This window comes from Notolepis coatsorum (assembly GCF_963971535.1).
Source record: "Notolepis coatsorum genome assembly, chromosome: 1".
NCBI lineage: Eukaryota > Metazoa > Chordata > Actinopteri > Aulopiformes > Paralepididae > Notolepis > Notolepis coatsorum.
In genome coordinates, this window is record NC_140165.1 from 38,651,849 (window position 1) to 38,675,934 (window position 24,086).

The 24,086-nt window shown below is 44.7% G+C and overlaps 1 protein-coding gene across 1 annotated transcript in view; it reads right to left on the bottom strand.

Annotated features, from left to right (window-relative positions):
• LOC311227907 (gamma-aminobutyric acid receptor subunit gamma-3-like) overlaps positions 1-24,086 on the bottom strand; it is a gene marked incomplete at its 3' end in the record, with an annotated part of 512,827 nt that overhangs the window by 28,016 nt on the left and 460,725 nt on the right. Inside the window, exon 9 of the mRNA XM_084313766.1 lies at positions 18,360-18,576. Within this exon, the coding sequence (XP_084169892.1) occupies positions 18,360-18,576 (217 nt within the window). The remainder of the gene's footprint in view (positions 1-18,359; positions 18,577-24,086) is intronic.

Sequence of the window (24,086 nt, forward strand, 5' to 3'; positions counted from 1 at the left end):
AACAGAAACTCAACTTAAAGAACAGCAGGGGCTAGTGATGCAGAAGCTCAATTTAAAGGCCAGCAGGGGAGGGGAGAGCAACAGATTAAACTACTGTAATCTGATCACCAAAACCGTTAATACATTTCCGCTGTAGTTCCATTATCTCAAAAACCAAAACGACTGGTGCAACTGGTTTTCGGATGGTCCGAAATAACTCCTAGTTTAGCACAAATCAAAAGGGGTCCTTAAAGAAAACAGTTAGGCTACTGAAACAATAAATAGCATCCACTGAAAACAATGACAGACCGTGAGGTGAAGGAAAAGACTGAGAAGCAGAACGGATGACGAGGAGAAAAGGATAAGTATTTCTTAGTATTTCTTAACCTCTTTAGCCCGAGCGGTCCATCGGCAGACCGCAAATGACATCACGTCATAAATCAATCTCTCCAGACTGTATGACATTAAGTAGCGTTTCTTTCCCCAAATGTATCCAAGAGTAAAGACCATAACCATGTCACAACAGCAGTCATAGTGTATATTTTCAGCAATACGTTTGTTTACCAACCACGCAAGGCCCCGTATACGGGCCCTCACGGACGCTTGGGCGTACATTTTTTTTTTTTTTTTAAACTTACATTTTTTATTTTATTTTATTTATTTATAGACAAACAACACTTACACAAAAATGGAACCCATAATACAACATTGTTAAACAGACATAAATAATAAAGTACAAAAAATATAATACAATTGTAATACCCTAAAAAATGAAATCAGAAAATGCTAATTAAGTCAAAAGTGTGTGACATGGGTTCAGAGACCCTCCTTGAACCTCTTTCCTCCTTTACCCTTCGCCCTCTTGTGATGCATTTGGTTCTTCCTCTGTGATGTCGTTTTCGTTCCCCTTGTAATCCTCCCACTTTCCCCATCTTTCTCCAAATTTCTCTTCCTGTAACCTCAGCATGTGTGTTATCCTCTCCATATCCTGTATCTCCTCCACTATTCCTACCCATTGTGCTATTGTCGGTGGGTCTTCTTTGTACCACAGTCTTGTTATTGCTTTTCTGGCCGCTATCAACATTATCTTTATTAAATATTTGTCCCCCCCTTGTATTCCCTCGTGTGTCAGGTCTCCTAAGTAAAGCACCAGTCCTGCTTGTGGTAACCTGTATCCTAATATTCTGATCATTGCCTCCCCTATCTCCTCCCAATACCCCTTCAGCTTCTGACATCCCCAGAATATGTGTGTGTGATTTGCCCCCTCCTTCCCACACATCCTCCAGCATGCTCTTTGTGTTGGTGCATATTTTCCCTTCAGCTCTGGGGTTATAAAGAATCTGATTATGTTTTTCCATCCAAACTCTTTCCATATCCTCGATCCTGTTGTTGAATGTTGCACCTTGCATATGTTCCCCCATTCCTTCCCTGTTATTCCTATCTCTAGTTCTCTCTCCCATTTCTCCCTTATATAATCGGTCGTGTGTCCCTTGCTGGTCATTATAGCCCGGTACAGTGCTGATATTACCCTTCCTTTCCCTCCTTCGTATGCCCTTACTATCATCCTAATTATTCCATTCTGTTCTTCTTCCTTGTCCCCTCTTATTTCTTTATTATAGTAATCTCTAATCTGTAGATATCTGAAGTGGTCCCTGTTTTCTAGTCCAAAGTTCTCCTTTAATTTTTGTAGTGTTTGCATTTCCCCCTTCTCTATCATTTTGCATATCGCTGTTGCCCCCCCCCCCCCCCCCCCTCTCCCACCTCCTGAATCCATGGTCCAGCCTCCCTGGTTTGAATCTCTTGTCATGTGCTATCCATCTCAGAACCCCTGACTGCTTCTCTAATTTGTGTGTTTTTTGGCGTGCATATTTTTTTATACAATATATAGATCGAATTAAATCCCTATTTGTTGCCTGTCGATAGCCTTTTCAGGCGACAAAATCCGCTCAGCGGTTCTCGAGTTACATGCCGATATGTGAGGCGTGCGCCGAAGTAGACGGCAGACTTTTTTCAAATACCACTCCCAACTCTCGAGCCTCTACCTCCGTCAATCATTTGGCGATCTCGATAATTATTGGACAGGGTTGTACCGAATGAGTGTGGCTTTCCAATGGTACCCCACGTGGGAATGAGCGAATCAGGTATCTAGGTTAAAAGTCACAAGCGAATACAGGAAGAGAATTATCCGTCGAATGCATTGGAGTCAATGACAAAATCGTTTTCTGAGCTCTTTTTCTCTCTCACATTTTACCAAAACCGTTTCTAATCACTAATTTCTGAACGGATGGACATGTACTACACAAGACTTCAGGCTATGGACCCAGGGTGTTTTTTCACCCATACCATACCAAATACTACTTCTGGACTACTAACTACTACAGAAAAACGTGAGTAACAAGTTTTTCTACAACTCAAATTCAGACCTATGTTACTCTATTTCATTAGCACTAAAAGTGAATTCTCTTTATTGTATCAGACACTTCAGAATGACATCTTTCAAAAGAGACCAGGCTCATCCATGTGCTATAAGCATAAAGTATAATATTTTGGTTTGCAGAAAAGGTATGCAGTCCTCAAGTTCAAGTAAAAAAATTGCCACTTTTAACCTGTTAAGAGGTTAGTGTTGTTAGTGAGATTTTAGTGTATGGAATGTCTTAATAATTTAGCGAATATCCGCCATTTTGAATTAGCGGCACGTCGCCAGTTGTAGTCATATGAGGAGAGGGCATCCAGAGCTCTCAATGAGCATTGAAATGTAGAAAAACTACCTTTCCCAGCCGATTCCAGCTTCCTGCAAGCAAATTACTTCTCTATCACAAACTGAACGTTATTGGCATCGATTGGAGCACAGTTAGTGTGTCTACCTTCTGTGAACATTTAGCAACAATCCTCCTTGTAATCCGATCCAAAATGGCAGAGCCATATTCATTATAAGAATGGAACTGTACATACAGTAGATTTCATTCACGGTTATTCAGTGCACGCCTGGAGATACTAAATCCAAATTGAACTCTGCCATTTGAAAGAGGAGATTTGGCCCGATCCATAGAATTGCAAGTTGTCTATAATAAGGTCATTTATAGGCCTGGTATTCTATATTCTATAATAATATTTCAAATTGCATGTGTCCGGATGGCAAAATTCAGTAATGTATCTACAAAACATTATGTTTATGTTCATCTTCCCTTTATTAATTTGCTTCGATTTTTTGTACACGTGATCTCAAGAAGGTGCTGAACGGGCTCAGTGGCAGTTTTCATGTCTGGTCATTTTTAGCATGGTGTTGTTCATAGGGCTGTCAGTTTATTGCGTTAATTCGATCAATTAATTACACAGCAAATTATCGCGTTATGAAAATTAACTCAAAATGAAGTAAAAAAAAATGATTATTATTATTATTATTTTTAAATTTTTTAAAAATCTCATTCATTCCATAAGAACGTAGAATAAACATTTACAAACTTTTTTTTTTAAATGGTCCATTTGCATGTTCTTGGTATCTGATTCTAGGGACATCTATGGATCTCAGGGAATGTATTCCCAGTGTCAGAAATACTGTGTCTGTTACTAGGCTTGAGTAAATTGTAATGAACCAAATGAGAATATCAATTCAATAAAAAAAAAAAATTATCTTTGACTGTGAATAACACCATGCTAAAATTGACCAGACCTGAAAAATCTAAGCAAATAAGATAAGATAAGATATTCCTTTATTGATCCCCTTGGGGAAATTCAGGCATCATAGCAGCATGGGGGGGAGGGGGGGAGGGGTACAGGTAGTAAAACAACACAGTATACAGTAGTAAAAGACAACACAGGCAGTGTAAACAATTTGATCAATATGGTCAATATAATTTACTATCTGACTAGCTGAGGAATATTCACATTATTCACAGTGTCACATAAGGTGCAGTATGCATGAGGTAGTGTTATAATTTACTATCTACTGAGTATACATTAATCAAAGTACCAGGGTAGTCTACTTTGTCCCCCTTGGGTTCCTATAAGTCCCAGGTCAATGTCTGGTAGCAGTCGCTGTCGCTGCCCCCTGTTGTGGGGCCTGGAGGCTGCTAGTCGCTGCCCACTGTTGTGGAGCCTGATGGCCGCTGGTATGAAGGACTGTCCGAGGCGGTTAGTTGAGTGTCGGGGGGGGATGAGTCTGTGGCTGAACGAGCTTCTCATCTTGACTAGCTCGTCGTAGAGGGGGTGGTAGGGGTTCTCCATGATGGCATCCAGCTTCCTTATCATCCCCCTCTCTACCATCACCTCAAGTCTAGGTAGCTCGACTCCCACCACGGAGCTAGCCTTCCTCACCAGCTTGTTGAGCTTGTTGGTGTCCCTTGAGTTGATGTAGCCTCCCCAGCATGCCACAGCATAGAAGAGGATGCTGGCCACAACAGACTGGTAAAAAGACTGCAGCAGTTTGTTGCACACATTGAAGGACCTGAGTCTCCTCAGGAAGAACAGCCTGCTCTGTCCCTTCCTGTAGAGGGCCTCTGTGTTGTCCGACCAGTCCAGTTTATTGTTCAGGTGTACCCCAAGGAACTTGTATGAGTCCACCATCTCCACATCCACCCCTCGGATGGAGATGGGAATCGGGGGGGGCCTCTTCTTGCCCCTCCGGAAGTCCACCACCAGCTCCTTGGTCTTACTGGTGTTGAGTTGGAGGTGGTTGCTGTCGCTCCACCCCACGAAGCTCTCCACCAGGGCTCTGTACTCCTCCTCATCATCGTCGGTGATGTAGCTTACGATGGAGGAGTCGTCTGAGAACTTCTGCAGGTGGCACCCGCTGGAGTTGCGGCAGAAGTCTGAGGTGTAGAGGGTGAAGAGGAAGGGTGACAGCACAGTTCCCTGGGGGGCGCCGGTGTTGCTCACCAGTACGTCAGACTGACTGTCCTTTAGTCTGACGTACTGTGGCCTCTCAGTGAGGTAGTCCTTGATCCAGGCCACCAAGCCGTGCTCCAGCTGCATCGCAGAGAGCTTCTCCGCTAGCAGTGACGGCTGGATGGTGTTGAAGGCGCTGGAGAAATCAAAGAACATAATCCTCACTGAGCTGCGCGGCTTCTCCAGGTGCGTGTACGCTCTGTGGAGCATGTAGATGATGGCATCCTCCACCCCGATGTTTGCCTGGTATGCAAACTGCAGGGGGTCGAGGGAGTCACGCACCAGGGGCTTGAGGTGTTGCAGGACCAGTCTCTCAAACGTCTTCATGACGTGTGACGTCAGAGCGACTGGCCTGTAGTCGTTGGGGGTGCTGGGACGTCCCTTCTTGGGCACCGGGACAATGCAGGAGGTCTTCCAGAGCTGGGGCACCCTCTCCAGCCTCAGGGAGAGGTTGAAAAGATGCTGGAGCGGTGCTGCCAGCTGCTCTGCACATACCTTGAGCACCCTGGGATTGGTGTTGTCCGGTCCTCTGGCCTTGTTTACGTTAATTTTGGAGAGCTGCCTACTGACCTGACTGGTTGTGATCGTCAGGGTTGGGGGTGGTGGGCAGTCTGCTGGTGTTGGGGGTGGGGTGCCGTTGCTGATGGGTGTGGGTGGGTGGGGGGTGGGGGGGCTGCTTTGTAGGTGTGATCTGGTGCTGGTGTCGATGGGTGGGGGGAGGGGTGTGGGGAGGCCACTCTGGTCAAAGCGGTTGAAAAACGAGTTGAACTCGTTTGCACGCTCTGGAGGGCCCTCCACAGCTGTGCCCTGCTGTTTGAAACCAGTGATCTTCCTGACCCCCGCCCACACCTCCCTGGTGTTGTTGGCCTGTAGTCTGCCCTCCAGCCTGTCCTTGTAGCTGACCTTGGCTGCCCTTAGCTCTTTTTTGAGCTCCCTTTGGACAGCCCTGGCCTGCTCAGTGTCCCCTGCCATGAAGGCCCTCTTTTTCCTGTTTAGCAGGTGTTTAATGTCCTTGCTAATCCAGGGTTTATTGTTTGAGAAGCAGCGTACCCTCTTTGTGGGTACGATGCTCTCCTCACAGAACCTGATGTAGTCTGTGATGCAGTGGGATAGTCCATCAATGTCATCACCGTAGGCCCTCTCAAACATATCCCAGTCTGTCGACCTGAAACACTCCTGTAGCTCCTCCTCGACGTCGTCAGACCACTGTGGGACAGACATGGTGGTCGGAGGCTGTCTCTTAATGAGAGGCGTGTATGTGGATACAAGCCTCACAAGGTTGTGGTCTGACTGGCCGAGGGGGGGCAGGGAAGTCGCACTGAAAGCCTCCTTCACGTTAGCATACAGGAGGTCCAGAGTTTTGTCTCCCCTGGTTTTGCAGGTGACATACTGGGTGAAGTTTGTCAGGGTCTTGTTCAGTCTGACATGGTTGAAGTCCCCATTGATAAAAATAAATGCATCCGGGTGTTTTGTCTGAAGCGCCGCGACGGTGGAGTGTATGACGTCACTCGCCTGCGCCGCCGCCGCGCTGGGTGGGATGTAAACAGTGAGAGCCAGGACGTGTGTTATTTCTCGCGGTAAATAGTATGGCCGCAGACTCAGTGCCAATAGTTCAATGTCGGGGGAACAGATACGTTCCTTAATGGTGATGTGCCCCGGGTGGCACCATTTGGAGTTAACAAAGACAACAAGCCCTCCGCCTCTCCGCTTGCCGCTCTGTTTACTCCGGTCGGCGCGCACCACCGTGAAGCCCTCCTGTTCTATTGCACTGTCCGGGATGTTCTCGTTCAGCCAGGATTCGGTGAAGCACAGTAGGCTTGCCTCCTTGTACTCACGCTGGTTGATCATCAGGGCTGAGAGCTCGTCGGTCTTGTTGGCCAGCGATCGCACGTTCCCCATGACGACAGCGGGCAGGTAAGGCTTGAATCTCCTGCTGTCCTTTATCCTGTCCTTCACGCTCGTGCCAGCTCGATTTCCCCGTCTGCGAATCCTTATTTCGTCTGGTAGATTCCTCTGTGGTTCTGCAACTCTGTTTCGAAGGCAGAGGAGAGCCTCCCTCGGGTAAACCAGCCCGCCGTTGTTGCTGTTGTTGTTGTTGTTGTTGTTGTCCTGCCGCGGGTAAACCAGCTTGCCGCCGGTGTCCATTGTTCAGAGCTGTGCTCGACCGAACTTGCCTAACTCAGCTAACTTCACAGAAGTTGTTACAAATGCCTTAACTTGGTCTAAAGCAACGCACAGTCACTTATACACCTATTAAGTAAGTATAATCATAAAAAGAATAAGTAAGAAAGTAGTAAACGGGATAAGAAGTAAAGGGGGTGGGAGCTGCTATGAAAAGGCTGCCACTCTCCTCGGCGCCACTACTGAATAAATCGAAGATGATTAAACAGAAGGTTTTGTAGATACAGTACTGCATTCTGCCATCCGGACATGCAATTTGAAATATGATTATAGAATATAGAATATCAGGCCTAAAATGGTTATGCGATTAAAATGTGATACATTTTATTAATTAATTACAAATCCTGCAATTAATTAGATACATTTTTTTAATCGCCTGACAGCACTAGTTATTCACTGTCAAAGATGCAAAGAAAAATCACAATTTATATTCTCCTTTGTTTCATCACAATTTGCTCAAGCCTAGTGTAAGGGACCAAGCAGCCAGACAAGGAGGACACAGTGGTTTTGGCAAAAAGTAAGGGTTTTATTTTACCCATTTCAAAAACATAATTTAAATATAACATAAATGGTCCAAATAATATAGCAGGACAAAAACAGACCTGAACAGAACGGAAGACAATGACAACTAAGAACTCAAAACTATATATAAGCCCTGGCCAGATACATAAACTTAGGCAGGCTAATTGATTAATTTATATTTGACTCTACTATCTTAAAAATGCACATTAATCAAATAAACAATAAACATACAACATATAATATATCTACCGAACTAAACAACCAATAATCATAAGTAAATTCAAAATACATATAATAAACTAAATCACAATACAAGGAACCCCCCCCCGACATCTCTTGTGACATGGTTTGGTCCACCACCCCCATCCGGCTATTTAGGGTTGACCAGTTGCAGCTGCTCTGTTTGGTCGGAGAGCGAACTGAAGTGAAACGCGGCTTGATGCCAGGGAAAGTATGGCTTGTTCATGTGGGAGGATTGATTTCGAGAGGTGCGCCAAGTGGCGGCGTCTGCCTCCGTTGGAACTGTGCAGCGAAGACATGTGTGGGGGTAGTAGTCGGTGGTGGGAGGCGACCAGTGTAGTTGTGAAGGATCGGGAACAGCGAAGACCTCGCAATTGGTGGCCCCGGCCTGTGAGCGGCTGCCCAGGGTATTGGGAGGATCATGATGGTAGTAAATGGAGTGAGTTGGGCGAGGTCGACAGCGATAGGGATGAGAAGGGTCATGACGAAGGGAAGGGGACGGGTGGTGGCAGTATGGAGTGTAGTGGGGAGGAGAGTGGGGGAGAAGGGTGGACGAAGGTGGAGAAGAAGAGTAGGGTAAGTGAGGGGAAGGGGAGTAAGAGGAAGAAAGAGAGGGGAGATAGCTTGAGTGGGTCAGAGGATGAGGGTGGAGGAAAGGGTTTTGGAGGGTTGAATGTAGTGGTGCGTTTTGAGGGAGGAAATGGAGTTGGGGATATAGAGCCGAACCAGCTGTCGAAGCTCATTAAAGCGCAGTTAGGTGAGGTAAGGTACGGGAAGGTGTTGGGGGATGGGAACTTGTTTATAGCGTGTGTAAGTGTAGTGCAGGTAGAGAGGGCAAGGGAAATGAAGAGCATTGGGAAAGTGGAGGTCTGTGAAGTAGGGATAGTAGGGGAGAAAAGGGATAGTGGGTGCAAGGGGGTGATTGGGGGAATTCCAATTAAGGTTAGTATGGATCAGCTGTTAGGGGATTTGAGGAGTGACGAACGCAATGGGAAAGTTAAGAGTGTAGAGAGGATGAAGAGAGGGGCAGAGAAGGAGGAGACAGGGACCATAGTTATTCAGTTTGAGGGTGAGGTTAGTCCGAGAGTGGTGTTTTTAGGGTATTTGGCATATAGGGTTAGGGAGTTTGTGCCAAATCCGTTGAGGTGTTATAGGTGCCAGGAGTTTGGACATGTAGCTAAGTGGTGTAGGAAGGGACAGAGATGTGGTAGGTGTAGTGGGGAGCATACTGTAAGTATGGGGAGTGTGAGCTGGGAGTGGAGCCAAAGTGTTGTAGTTGTGGTGGGAAGCATAGTGTAGCGTATTGGGGTTGTGAGGCGATGAAGATAGAGGTAATGGTCCAGCAGGTGCGAAGGGAAGGTAGAATTTCATATGCGGAGGCAGCTAGGAAGGTAGGACAGGGACAGCAAGACAAGGGACAGGGGATTAGGGAAGGGCAGTTGGCAGTAAGGATAGTGCAGGAGGATCAGGGAAAGCAAGGTAGGGGGCAGGGTTTTGGGATAGGGCATCGGGTGGTAGAGGAAGTTCAGGCGAAGAAAGAGAGGGTGTTTAGGGAGAAGTTAGGTATGGTGGCCTTTGTGGCAGGAGTAGTGAATACGACAGCGGCGGTTAGTAGTAGGACAGAGAGGACTAGGTTGATAGTTTTAGCAGCAGTGGGACACTTGGGTATGGAGGGGTTGACAGTGGAGGATGTTTTGACGGAGTTAAACAGGGTGGCTGATCAGGTAGCGTTAGGGAAGGGGGGTGTGAGTGAGCGAGTAGGACAGAGTCAGGCCACGGGGGGGCGAAGCATGTGTCACAGAGGGGGAGTCAGTCAGGAGGAAGCAGTGTTAGCTGCACGTCATTGGACAATGTGGGGGAGGAAGGATTCCAGTAGATGGCGGTAGAGTAGAAGGAGAAGAGAACTTTTGAGCAGATAAATCTGTTAGGCAGCAATACGCCGAAAGGTGTCCAGTCTGCCGGAAAGTACACGAAGAAGAAGAAGAAGAAGCTGCTCTGTTTGCCCAGAGTTAGGACGGCTGGCTGTAGAGTTGAAGCAACCAAACAAATGATAAGGGTGAGGGAACAAGTTAATATGTGCGGGTGCAGTGCACAGACGCATCCGTCACACCTAGTAACAGACACAATATTTCTGACACTGGGAATACATTCCATGAGATCCATATATGTCCCTAGATACCAAGAACATGCAAATGGATCTTGTAGAAGTGGAGCAATCTTCCATTTACTTAGGTATGTATTTTTAGGCGGATTTTCATAAAATAGGGCTAGGGCTTAACAGGTTAAGTGTATTTTTGTCAGGGGAATAAAAGAGGCATTCAGCAGAGGACATCGTTGATCACATGCCTCTCCAGTAGCACGGAGAGAGGGGCGGCGAGCCTCCACTGTCAGAAAGGACGATGGGAGATGTTTCAGTCTAAGTGGATGAGGGAGCCGTCGTGCATTAAAGCATGCTCCCAGCAAGTGGGAACCAGGACGCCCACACAGGCAACATTAAGACTGTCACACACAGGGAGGCCATGTTAGACAGAGGACCAGCTGTGTTACCAATAGCAACAGACACACATAGACATAGTACCAACAGCAACACACACATTGTACCAACAGCAACACACACATACTGTAGTACAAACAGCAATACACACATAGTACCAACAGCAATACATACATAGTACCAACAACAACACACACATACAGTAGTACCAACAACACACACATAGTACCAACAGCAATACATACATAGTACCAACAACAACACACACATACAGTAGTACCAACAACAACACACACATAGTACCAACAGCAATACACACATAGTACCAACAGCAATACACACATAGTACCAACAGCAATACACACATAGTACCAACAACAACACACACATAGTACCAACAGCAATACACACATAGTACCAACAGCAATACACACATAGTACCAACAACAACACACACACAGTACCAACAGCAATACACACATAGTACCAACAGCAATACACACATCGTACCAACAACAATACACACATAGTACCAACAGCAACACAGTACATGGTAGTACATAGTATATACCGGTACACACACACACACACACACACACACACACACACACACACACATCCAAAACACACACACACGCACATACAGTATACACATCTACACACACACACACACACACACACAGTGTGTAATAGGCAAGTACATGCCTATTATGAAAATATATAACACTCTCACACACACACACACACACACACATATACGTGTGAAGCCCTCAGTTAGAACAGTAAAAATATGGCCTGAGGGGACAGACTCTGAGCTGCAGCAGTGGTTCCAGCACACGGAGTATGTTTGCCACTCAGGCCACCCTGGACTTCCACAAAGACATTGACTCCTATACTTCCTCCATTGTTGACCACATCAACTTCAACATTGATAGTGTCACCACCCTTAAACAGATCACTACATTCCCCAATCAGAAGCTGTGGATGAACAAAGAGGTCCGTTCACTATTAAAGGCATGTGACACTGCTTTTAGATCTGGTGACACGCAGGCCTACTGTTCAGCCAGGGCTAACCTGAATAGGGCCATCAAGCGGGCCAAGCACAGCCACAAGCTAAGGGTTGAAGAGCACTTCAACAACTCCAACCCCTGACGCATGTGGCAGGGCATCCAGGCCATCACTGATTACAAACCCACCAACAATTCTCCCCCAACCACTGACTCCTCCCTCCCTGATGAGCTCAATAACTTTTATGCCCGATTTGACAACCAGGAGGCGCCCACCAAGGCTGCCCTTCCTGCCAACCTCCAACAACCCCTCACTCTCTCCCCCACTGACGTGTGTACGGCACTGAGCAGGATGCACGTAAAGCAGGTGGCCCTGATGGCATCCCTGGCCGAGTGCTCAGGAACTGCACTGGGCAGCTGTCCGGGGTCTTAACCGACATCTCCAAGCTGTCACTAGCCCAGGCAGTTGTGACCAGGCACAGATAATAGGGTCTTGTTAAACTTTTTTTTAATAAGCCATCACTTCGGACGGATACTTTTCAATCTATATCTCTTTTTTTTTTTTTTACTTTATTTTTTAGCGTTTATCGCTTTTCTGGTCAAGCATGACCGACAGTCATGGAATCGAACCCGGAGTCCACCAGATCCGTGACGCAGAAATAGCGCCGAGATATGCGGTGAGCTACTGGAGCTCCCCTTCAATCTATGTCTTATTAACAAAGATGATAACACAATAGCTGTTTTGAGCTACAGAGTTTAAAATGGGCTGTTGGCTGTTCTCTTAACACTTTGATCGCCATGGTTAAATTCATAATTTACCATCCCTCGCCATCTCTATTTGTCTATGGAGAAGTTCCCCTTCTTTGCAGGGCTATAACTTTTTAAATTGTATTGCTCAATTGACATTACCATGGCCCATTCAAAGTCCTATATCTATTGTTCAGGGTGTATCAACGTTATACTTTTTCATTCACATATTCATACTAAAATACGGTCTAAAGTATAAGTATGTTTTATCGTTTTCTGCAGCTTTCTCCAGAACTTGATTTATAGCCCCAAATGCATTATATTGATGATCAAATACAGTTTGGTAGGAATCTGTGCGAGATAAAAAAATTCAACTGGACGTGGTCCTAGGAGTTACTACGTATGATCTGATGTTGACCGGATGGGCGGGGGGTCGTTTATAATTCCGTGGGCAACGTTATATCATTCATCTAGTGTGGGTGATATGATCATCAGAGCAGTTAGTAAAGAACACGTTGGAAAATAACGCTGGATCTTACCGTATCTTCCTCGCGCCGTTGGGCAATGAGCGTGGAGCAGAGATATTCCTATTATGGGATGTATAAATACCCGATCCATTTCCAGGTTGTATAATAGTATATACGTCCAAATCATGTTGTTTGTCGAGTTATTTGCACCGATCGGTGTTCACTGTGTCAAGATGGAGTCCTGCTAATGATAGCGAGTGCCCGGACGAAATATGGGTGAGCACCACTTCATCCACATGACTTCCTGTTGGGCGATCTGCCGATCGGCCACCAGATGGCGCTCTTGAACCGTTAGAGAGTTGAGTGGAGCTCAGCAGTATATCTCAGGTCCCCGGGGGAGAAATATGATTTCGATCACAGATTTTTGAAATATTGATATCAAAGACGTGTTACGGCGTCTTCGGCAGAATGAGCATGGCGGGCAATGACGAGTTTCGGCGTTTCCGGCGATTAAAGTGTTAAGATGCATGCAGAACTACAAAATACCCACTGGCCTTTGCCACCTAACCCCTCCCCCACCTAACACCTTTTCCAGGTGAGAGGCATTCACTGGTAGGGGGTAGGTGCTCGAAAGTTACCATAGCTCAGGGGCCAGTTAAACTAGTGTTTTTGTGGTCGTTTTTTGAATACGTTTGAATACGTTTCATGTCCCTTTTACACAGAAATGCGTTTTTTGGCGTTTTTTGGCGGATACGCTGAAAACGCTAAATTGTGTTTTCCGTTTTTGAGCAGCGCCAAAACTCGCCGACAACAGTCGTGTAGCCTTCACGGAGCCGTTGTTGCGAAAACGCCCATGCGCAGTAGATACCATCTGTGTGCCCTTCCGGTGACAGCAGAGCTGTCCCAAATAGCTGCAGCTACCATGTGTTGTCAAGTTATTGTTATAAGGACCCCAGTCCAAGCTACAACAGTCTGCATTCCCTTAACAATTGTTTGTATTGAGCCGTATTGTATTGTACCCATATGCAATATGTTAAATAAAGTTTACATCCATTCATTCTGCTAGCATTACCGATTGGTTGGCTAACATGAGCTAGCGTTAGCTATCAGACCCTGTTAGCTCAAAGCTCCTCTTTCAACTTAACAAGCATTAAACAAAATGGCCCAGTCATCTATTCACCTTTGTTTAATACACACAGCGTTGTCTCTAATGTTATCTAACTACTGATAGCTCCCGATATCATCAGTTTGGTGCTGGCTAACTAGCGTGAGCTAACGTTAGCTTCTAGCCACAATGCTATACTGTTATAATGGCATTTTCCATTGACGTTAGCATGCAGCTAACAATGTAGCTACCGATCTTTTTTTAGACTAAACTATCCGCTCTTGGTGGTCACTTGTGTTGATGTTAGTTTTGTTTCATCAACAAATGACAGGCAGAACACACAGTGAATGTATCCGTTTTGTTTATTGCACTTTTATTAGACTTTGCTGAAAAAGAATTGCTGCATTGGGTAAATAGGCAAAAGATGGTGGCATATTCTTTGCAGGAAGTGTATTGGCACATTCAAGTTCTGATTGGTTGAAATTGCCTTCATGTTCGCCACCTACTGCCACCTACTGCTTTGGCAGTGTACTACATCACTGTGCTCAGGTGACAAAAACGAAAGTGTGACTGTGTCCTTCTACGTTGTGGCGAAAACTCATCTGACAATGAAACGAAAACGAAACTAAGGTGTAACCGGCGCCTCAGTGTATGTACACTGTCTCTACGTGTTCGGGAGACTCAGGTTCATAAAAACCTGATTATGATCATGTCTCTACCACAACCACAGCTCCTCTCCTCTCATTTCTGTGCATCTCCTCTCTGACACCTGAGACAAAAAGTATTTAGCCAGTAGCCACTCCCCTCCGACGCAACTGTAGTTTTTTCACACAGCGAGGAAAATAATACTGTCGGACAATCTAACAATATTTAACATATATATTTTTTTTTACGATTTTTTTTTGTTGCCGTTTTATCACTTTATTACTACTGGGCAGTCCAGTAGGGAGAGACAGAGGAGAAATGGGAGACAGAGTGGGGGGAAGACATTCGGGAAATAACGACGGATTCGGGAATCGAACCCGGGTTGCCCGTGTCGTGGCTGAGCGCGCTATGTGGTTCGCCACTGGGGCGCCCTCATATTTACAAGTTGTATTAAGTTTTGCAAATAAGGAGACATATAGAGAACATAGATGGGCTAGACTGTGCCGGGTCACAGTTGTCCCAGTGTGCTTTAAAACCACCTCCATCGTGCCAAAACACTCCTCTACCTCAAGCCTTAATGACTTCCGCCCTGTTGCACTCACCCCCATTATCATGAAGTGCTTCAAGAGGCTGGTCCTGGCTCACCTCAAATCTGGCCTCTCACCTGGACAGTCACCAATTTTCCTACCATGAGAACAGGAGCACAGAGGATGCTATCTCCTCAGTGCTACACTCTCCCCATCTCCCACCTGGAGGGGAGCAATACCCACGTGAGAATGGTGTTCATTGACTTCAGCTCAGAATTCAACACCATCATCCCCTCCAAACTCATCTCCAAACTTGGTGACCTGGTGGAGACCAAGGACCTTGACACCAACCCCTCTATCTATAACTGGATACTAGATGTCCTAACTAACAGACCTCAGTGCACCCCACCTCAGTGGCGGACTGGCCATCGGGACGTTCGGGACGAATCCCGATGGGCCGGAACCAAAGTGGGCTGGTCCAAAAAAAAAAAAAAAAAAAAAAAATTATACTTTTTTTTTTTTTTTTTGTGGGCCAGTGTGTGGGCCAGTGTGTGGGCCACTAATGTGGGCCGGTGTGTGGGCCAGTGTGTGGGCCAGTGTGTGGGCCAGTGTGTGAGTCGGTGTGTGGGCCACTAATGTGGGCCAGTGTGTGGGCCGGTGTGTGGGCCAGTATGTGGGACGGTGTGTGGGCCGGTGTGTGGGCCAGTATGTGGGCCAGTCTGTGGGCCGGTGTGTGGGCCAGTGTGTGAGTCGGTGTGTGGGCCACTAATGTGGGCCAGTGTGTGTGCCGGTGTGTGGGCCAGTATGTGGGCCAGTCTGTGGGCCGGTGTGTGGGCTGGTGCGTCTGAATGTCCCGGGCTGAATTTGTGTCCCAGTCCGCCACTGCCCCACCTCCTCCACCCTCACCCTGAACACCGGTGTCCTGCAAGGCTGCATGCTGAGCCCCCTCCTCTTCACCCATGACTGCACTCCTATACATGGTACCAACACCATTATTAAGTTTGCAGACGACACAACGGTGGCAGGCCTCATCAAAAACAGCGATGAGTCTGCCTATAAGGAGGAGGTCCAGCACCTGGCAGCATGGTGCGCCGACAACAACCTGGCCCTCAACACCAAGAAAACCAAGGAGCTCATCGTGGACTTAAGGAAGACCAGAGCCAGCGTGCACACCCCTGTCCATTACACTACAACACTGTACATACATTTCATTAGCACTACACGTAGTAGTACACATTTGTATATTTTGTACCTAGTTTAACCACCTGTACATTGTATATTGCTGTTGCAACATTTGCACTCTGGTTGGATGCCAAACTTATTTCCATTGTGACATGACTTGATTGATTGATTGAAAATTGTATGAACAGATTGCAGAATGGATACAATACAGTACGGCGCAATACACACAATTGTTAAGGGGATGCAGACCAGAGAAAGACTTTCGTCTTGTTTACATCAGGGTCCCCCATTTTCAATTCATAATGACATTTATGACATACACAACATACAGATATATAGCGTGACATTTACGACATACAGTACTGTTACATTTATGACATACAAATATACAGTACTGTTTACCAGAGATCCTAACAGAAACTATATACATTCTAGGGGGAGGAAACTGTACATCAGAAGGGGGTTAGGGGGGAGGGGGGGGGGGGCTGGTGGGGGTTGGACATTTACGGGGGCCAGTTTCGAATTGCAGCCTCCCGTAGGTGCTCTTTGAGGGCGGTTTTGAAGGTGGGTAGGGATTCACATTATTTTACGGCTGTGGGTAGGGTGTTCCACATTGTTGTGGCATAATTGCGAAACGTGTTTAGTCCCTTGTTTATGCCGAATCTGGGTTGAGTATGATTTGTGGAACTCCCTCTGGTATTGTGGTCGTGGAATTTACTGACCTTTGGGAAGTATTTCAACATGTGCATGGGTATCTTAGTGGTGTAGTGTATCTTGTAGAAAAGGCCCATTGCAAGCTGCTGTACTCTGTTGTCTACTCTAAGCCATCCTAGGATGTCAAAATGGGCAGGGGTGAGGTGGGTTTTAGGAGTAAGGTCAAGCAGTAGTCTGACCAGTTTGTTTTGTGATGTTTGTAGTCTTGTTTTTAGTGCCTTTGAGGTGCTTTGGTACCATGAGGTGCAAGCATAGTCGTAGTAACCTTGAATGAGTGCTCCTGTTAGAGTCTTCAGGGTATTCTTGCTTACCAGAGAGGAGATCCGGTACAAGAATCTTGTTCGTTGGTCGACTTTTTTTATTACATTGGTTGCCATTTTGTGACAGGAAAGATTTGCCTCTAGGATGGAGCCCAGGTATGTAATTTGATCTTTCCTTGTGACAATATTGTCACCCACTGTAACAGAGAAGCCGTTTGCCTTGCTGAGTTTGTTATTTGAACCAAAGAGAATGGACTCTGTTTTACCCAGGTGTAATGTTTTTTATCAGCAAGCCAGTTGCAGATTCTGCCGAGTTCAGAGCTGAGGGCTTTTTCAACCTGCAGCTTGTCCCTGTCAGAGACCAGCAGGGCTGAGTCATCCGCGAACACGAACAAGTTGCAGTCACAAGCTGGTGACATATCATTTGCATAAATTAGGAACAGTAACGGTCCTAGTATGCTTCCTTGTGGAACACCACAGCTCACTGAGAGAGAGAGGGGGGGGGGGGGGATAGTGTACCGTTTACCTCCACCATCTGTTCTCTCCCCTCCAGGTAGAATTGCATTCAGCTCACTGATGAACTATCAAAACCAATTGCTTTTAGCTTGTCAATCAGAATGGAGTGATTGACAGTGTTGAAAGCCTTTTGGAGGTCCAGCATGACCATGCCGCAGTATTTGCCCGCGTCCACCTCTTGTTTGATGTGGTCGTTCAAATAGAGAAGGCATGTGTCAGTGGAGTGGGATGTTCTGAAGCCAGATTGGAATTCGCAGATTCGTTTTTTTCCCGTGAGGTACTTTTCGACCTGTTCGTAGAAAATTTTTTCCATGACTTTCGAGATGGAGGTAAGAATAGAAACAGGGCGGTAGTTGCCTGGGTCTAATTTGCTACCTTTTTTGTGCAGGGGGGTTACTCTCGCAACAATACATTTGAAACTAACCTAATATAGTATACACAAAAGCACACATACATGTCTATTATGAAGAGATATACTGTAACTCTCTCTCTCTCTCTCACACACACAAACACACACACACATGTTCCTAACACCGTGAAGCTATTGGATATCGCTGTGGCTCGATCGGTTGGTTCCAGGAATATCCTGAACAATCTTGGCACCATTTTCAGTTTGGGGAAATTATCCATTAGTTTTGAATGACATTTCAGTGAATGTGGACTGATGATTCACACCTCTACCTCCCACCCTCTCTTCCTCTCAAACAATTAGCTTCAAACTTGCTATAGATAGGTTGACAGTCAGTATATGAACCCTAATTATTTATTAACTAACCCGTTATTAACTAACCATAACTCTTTATTTACTAACCCTAATTATGTATTTACTAGTTAGATCTAATCACATTGCACAATGGATTTAAATAACAAATCTCTCTCTCTCACACACACACAAACACTCAACCTCACCATTCTCTGTGTCTTGGTGGGGGGTTTCCGCATGCTAGTGGAGCAGTAGTTGAGCATGGCGTACTCTATCATGGCAGCGAAGACGAACAGGAAACACACTGTGACAAAGAGGTCCATGGCCGTCACGTAGGAGACCCTGGGCAGCGAGTTCCTGGCCACCGTGCTCAGGGTGGTCATGGTCAATACGGTGGTGATGCCTGGGGGGGGGGAAATGTGTGTCAATACATTGTGTTACGAAACACTATACAGTGTTACCAAACCACTGTTACAAATACAGTGTGTGTCAGAATTCAAACACATGTTAATTAGAAAACGTGACCTACTGAAAAGTTCCTTTCTTTTGAGGCTTTCTACTATTGCTAACCTTTCATTTAAAATTATTATTATTGTATTTATTATAGTTTTTCCACGAGACCTCCGGTAACACAGTGCCTGATACTGAAAGTATTTAGTAAACTGTACACGGATATGACTTTTACACTTTACTTTTACACTTTTTTTATTGTGTTGACCAGTGTTGGGACTAACACGTTACAGTAATGTGTTACAGTAACACCGTTACTTTTTGCAGTAACTAGTACTCTAACGCATTACTTTTTAAATTCAGAAATGCATTTGGACTGCAGTATTCTGTTGTGGATGGTTAAAACCTTTGTTTACATATTGTGGTGTGGATTAAAACTTTAGTTTCTGGACCCATTTTCTGCTTGAAATCAAGCTGGTGGGCTCGTTCAGAACACAGCTAGAATCTCCACCACAAGTCTCTGTAAGTAAGCTAGCTAATGGCTATGCATCCTTACACTACTGGCAAGTATTTCATACCACGCTATGTCCAAAAATCCAAACCATCACTGTCTTTTGAAGGCCATAGCGGGCTCACTTTTTAAGCTAGCATGAAGCCAGTGGTACCATTATGAAACGTTAAGTGACGTTACACATCATTTTAACTTAGCAGAAAAGGGGATACATATCAATACCTCTGGTATCTAGACCATGAATATAAGACAACCTGACTTTGTCAGGTGTCATTCACTGGAAACTGTCAAGTTGATCAACAGATTTTGACTGTACGAATCTGTAAGGGAATTAACCGTTTCTGCGCCAATTACGAGTATACTCGTTATAGCCCGCCAAACGAATAACGCCAACGAGTAAACTCGTTGTTATGATCGTTATTTATTTTATTCGCTATTTCCATTCATAATTCATCCAGCAAGGCTCTGGGAAAATCTGGCACTCTGTCTGAGATCGCAGCGGCCCGATCCCGCCGCCTGGTGGTATACGGCCGATGTTGCACTTACTTTCTGCAGGAAGCGTGCATTGAATCGCCTTCGAGACGCAAGAATCCATATGCTTTTGGAGCTTATGGCGTCGGCCAAACGGAAATACGATCTAGCAGATGGCAATCAAATAATTGGAATATTTTTTCTGCAGTATCATCGGCCAGAGGTAAGAGCAATCTAACGTTAATCCCAGCTTGATTGTCCATTTCTTTCATTGCAAACTATCTGATCAACGTATGCTGCTGTACTAATGAATGCCGTTAATGACAATCAATTAATCATAAACGACCCCCCCCCCCATTCCCTGCATGCATGATGGAACATAATAATATACCGATCATATGCATTTGAATTTTTAATTGTAGCGTGTATAGGGACGAAATGCCAATGGATTAAGTATAATATGCATCGCGGCCTATTACTAGCGTTATAGGAATTATTCTAGACCACTCTAAAACTATACTTATATTCACCACGGTATAAAACGACAATGTATGAATGGAAAAAATATTACTTTCCCACATCTTGAACGATAGATACCCGATGTCGAATGGGCCATAATATTGCAGATATAGCTATAATATTTAAATAGTTATAGCCTTGCAAACAAGGTGAGTGACTCCCACCGTTTACAGCGCTGGCGGTAGCTACTATAGGATGCTGATATTGCGTGGCAGCTATTGTGTTAATGGGACCAATTGAAATAATGTTGTTTTTGTTTTTTAAGTAACTAAATAGTTACTTTTCACAGTAACACATTACTTTTGGGTGTAAGTAACTAGTAAAGTAACTGAGTTACTTTTGAAATGAAGTAACTAGTAAAGTAACTGAGTTACTATTTTTCAGTAACTAGCACAACACTGGTGTTGACACAATCCGCCATCCGTCAACCCATTGCTATTGTTGCTCCCTGACATCCTGGTACAAATAATTGTAACTAAAATGAGAGTTGGTGATTGGCAATACGTCACCCGGCACATTAGCATGTATCATGCATTCTGTCAACTTTATACCTTTATAAGATAAGATATTCCTTTATTGATCCCCTTGGGGGAAATTCAGGCATCATAGCAGCATGGGGGAGGGGGAGGGGAGGTACAGGTAGTAGAAGACATGATACAGTGCATATTATAATTATAGTACAGTGGAGAAGTAAAAATAAAAATTGAATACAAATAGGCAGTGTAATCAATATAACAATATAATTAACTCTGGACAGGCAGTAGGCAGTGTAAAAAGGTCAAGGTGCAAGATGAGGGTATGTATGCCCTCTCAGTTATATTTGCCCTACAATAAATATAGTTACAGTATATATATATAATCTAATAACTAATATCTAATCTAATATATATAATCTAAAAGGGATAAATAAATAAAAATATATATTATTATTATTATAACTCGACCGATGTGTTGTCATTTCACGATGATGCTGAACAAAGCCAGACAATGCTGCTGTGTGCTCTTTGACAAGTATTGTACTTGAAACAAAATGTCATTGTCTCCTAATTATCATAACAGCGGATTTTCTTTATTGCGGTGGCTTATCGCTCCAGTTCATTGAGAGACAAATCAATCCCCTCAAAGAGAGATGAACCTTGTGACATCAATGCATTCGAGGAACATTGATATTAACTGATATTGCACAAACACACACAGGCACACATTCTCTCACTCTATCTCACTCTCTTATCTACTCTCATTCCTGTCTCTGCCTCTTCCACATTTTACAAGATGTCTTTCATGGCTGTGTGTGTGTGTCTGTGTCTTCCTGCAGCCGTTTCCATAGAGACAAGAGCTCCCCTATCTATTTTGAGCTAACGCTCCTCTGGCACAGCGAAGGGCTTGTCTAGACTCTCTCACTCTCTATCTTCCTATCTTTCTTTATTTTTTAACTATCACTCTCTTTCTCTGTATACAAGGGCTTCTCTCTCTCTCCTCTCTCTATATATACAGTATATACACTAGGTAGCTACTCTCTCTCTATCCAAGCATCTCTCTCGCTCTCTATCCTAGCCTCACTCACTCACTCACTCACTCTCTCCTCTGTTAAAAATATATGTGCTGATTTCAGAAAGGAGTTTCCAGTTTCTTCTGAGAATCAACCTGTTACTAACAGCATGGCATTCCCAGTTTCCTCTAAGAATCAACCTGTTACTAACAGCATGGTGTCCCCAGTTTCCTCTAAGAATCAACCTGTTACTAACAGCATGGTGTCCCCAGTTTCCTCTAAGAATCAACCTGTTACTAACAGCATGGTGTCCCCAGTTTCCTCTAAGAATCAACATGTTACTAACAGCATGGCATTCCCAGTTTCTTCTAAGAATCAATCTGTTACTAACAGCATGGCATCCCCAGTTTCTTCCAAGAATCAACCTGGTACTAACAGCATAGCGTTCCCAGTTTCCTCTAAGGATCAACATGTTACTGTTGCAGCTGGAATAATTGGTTTAGTTGTGAGAACACATTGGTGTGTCTGCCTGGGGGCTACTGGCCGGGTGAAGAGCTCTGTCCCCGAAATGGCGGAGGTTTGTACTTGGGAGTGGAGAGAAGGCATTCTGAGGTAGAATTAATGTATCGTCCCACCGGTCTATGGACTCTTCTCCCCTGCTCTACCTCTCCCCATCCCTGTATGTGTGTTCCTTGTATTTCTGTCTCTTAGTGTTCTTTCCCTTTCCCTTCTCTCTCTCTTGCTCTATCTCTATCCCCTTCTATCTCTTGCTCTTCTCCATGTTCCTCTGTTAGTCTAGTGTTACTGTCTTGTATTAGGTTAACTGTTTAGTCTTAGTGTTTGTAGTTACTGTCTGGTATTAGGTTCTCCGTTTAGTAACTGTAGACTGCTTGTTTTGTCCCAGTGGTCTGGTGTTTGTCTTGTCATCCATAGTTGTAGTTCATAGTGTTGTTTCTTGTACTTCCTTGTCAGTCCATTTTCCCTCCCAGGTGTCTCCAGTTGTAATCATCCCAGGTGTTTCTCGTTTTGTCATTTTGTTCCTGTGTATTTGAGTTCCTTGTTTCCTGTTTTGCATTGCATTGTAAACACTGCACATGTTCCATTAGCTACAAATTAAAGCAGCCCACTCAAGCACCTGAGCGCACACACTCGCAGCCACTGATTCATTTTGTAGTGATTGAACACTGAGCGGGAATGCAGAGAATAATGGCTACAGGCCAGAATCAACTGTCACTCACAGTGTTGATTGTTGGATGTTGAAAGGGAGTGAGCTCGGAGGGATGTTCATCGCTTAGCAACAGGGAACAACTTTTTTTTCTGGAGGACTGTTCTATATCACAAAGCTCCTGTCTTTGAAACTATCGTAAACATGTTGGGAACAGCGCTTCATATTATAGCATCCAAATTGCAGTGTAATTACTGTGTAATGACATAGAAATTACTTAATCACTTGGTAATTATAAGTAATCATTTGTAATTGTGGATGAGTGCTTTCTTGGGTATGAAAGCACTTATCATCCATAATTAGAAATAATTAATTACCAGATATTACCAGAAATTACCGGGCATGTTGGTGCCAATAACCACAATATATACAGTAGTCTCCAGTTCTAAAAGCACATGTTTTAGATGAATGATGTCTTCTCCCACCGTCTTTGGTCATTCTACCACTGGGGTGCCGTTTGTACCGACAACCACCAGCGATTTGCAATTGAAACAGCTGCCCTGTCGTAATTTGCATATGTATAGCTGGTTGAGGACTGGGGTGAGTTCTGTTTTTGAAGCGTTTGCAATTGAAAAGGCACTGACGTGTGGTGACGTCAAGGTGTGTATTTTAATTTGGAGACTACCATAGCGCTACCCTGTAAGAAAAAAAGCTGCAAGAAAACTGTAAATGTCTGGAATCAATGGTTGCCAAATACTTACTGTCAAATTACAGTAAAATCAAATACATTTACAGATAACAACTACAATAACATTTTTCTTTACAGTGTACCTCTGCGATGTGGATTTGCCGCTTGAAAAACAGCGATGGTGCCTTCCCTGTCATCGCGTGGAATCAGAACCGGGAGCATTACCAGTCACTCTTCACTTCTACCATCACAGCAGTACGTTACCCTATCAATACTGAGCTGTAATGTGTGGTGGGTTCCCAGTCTGTGATGTTTGATGTTTGAGCCACACACAGCCCCCTCAGAGTGAGTCGCTGTCACTGTTTTTTTTTCTCGCCGGCTTTCTTTGCTCAATTTAATTGATTTAGTTTGAATCATCGTTACAAGATGCCATGGCAACGGAGTGATCCTCTGTCTGTGCCGTCTTTCTTTCTCGAAACATCAGACGATCTCATCAACATAAGAAACTCAGAAACAGAGAGAGAGAGAGAGGGGTAGAGATAGAGGTAGAGAGAGAGATAGAGAGGGAGAAAGAGAGAGAGAGGGGTAGAGAGAGAGGGGAGAGATTGATAGAGGTAGAG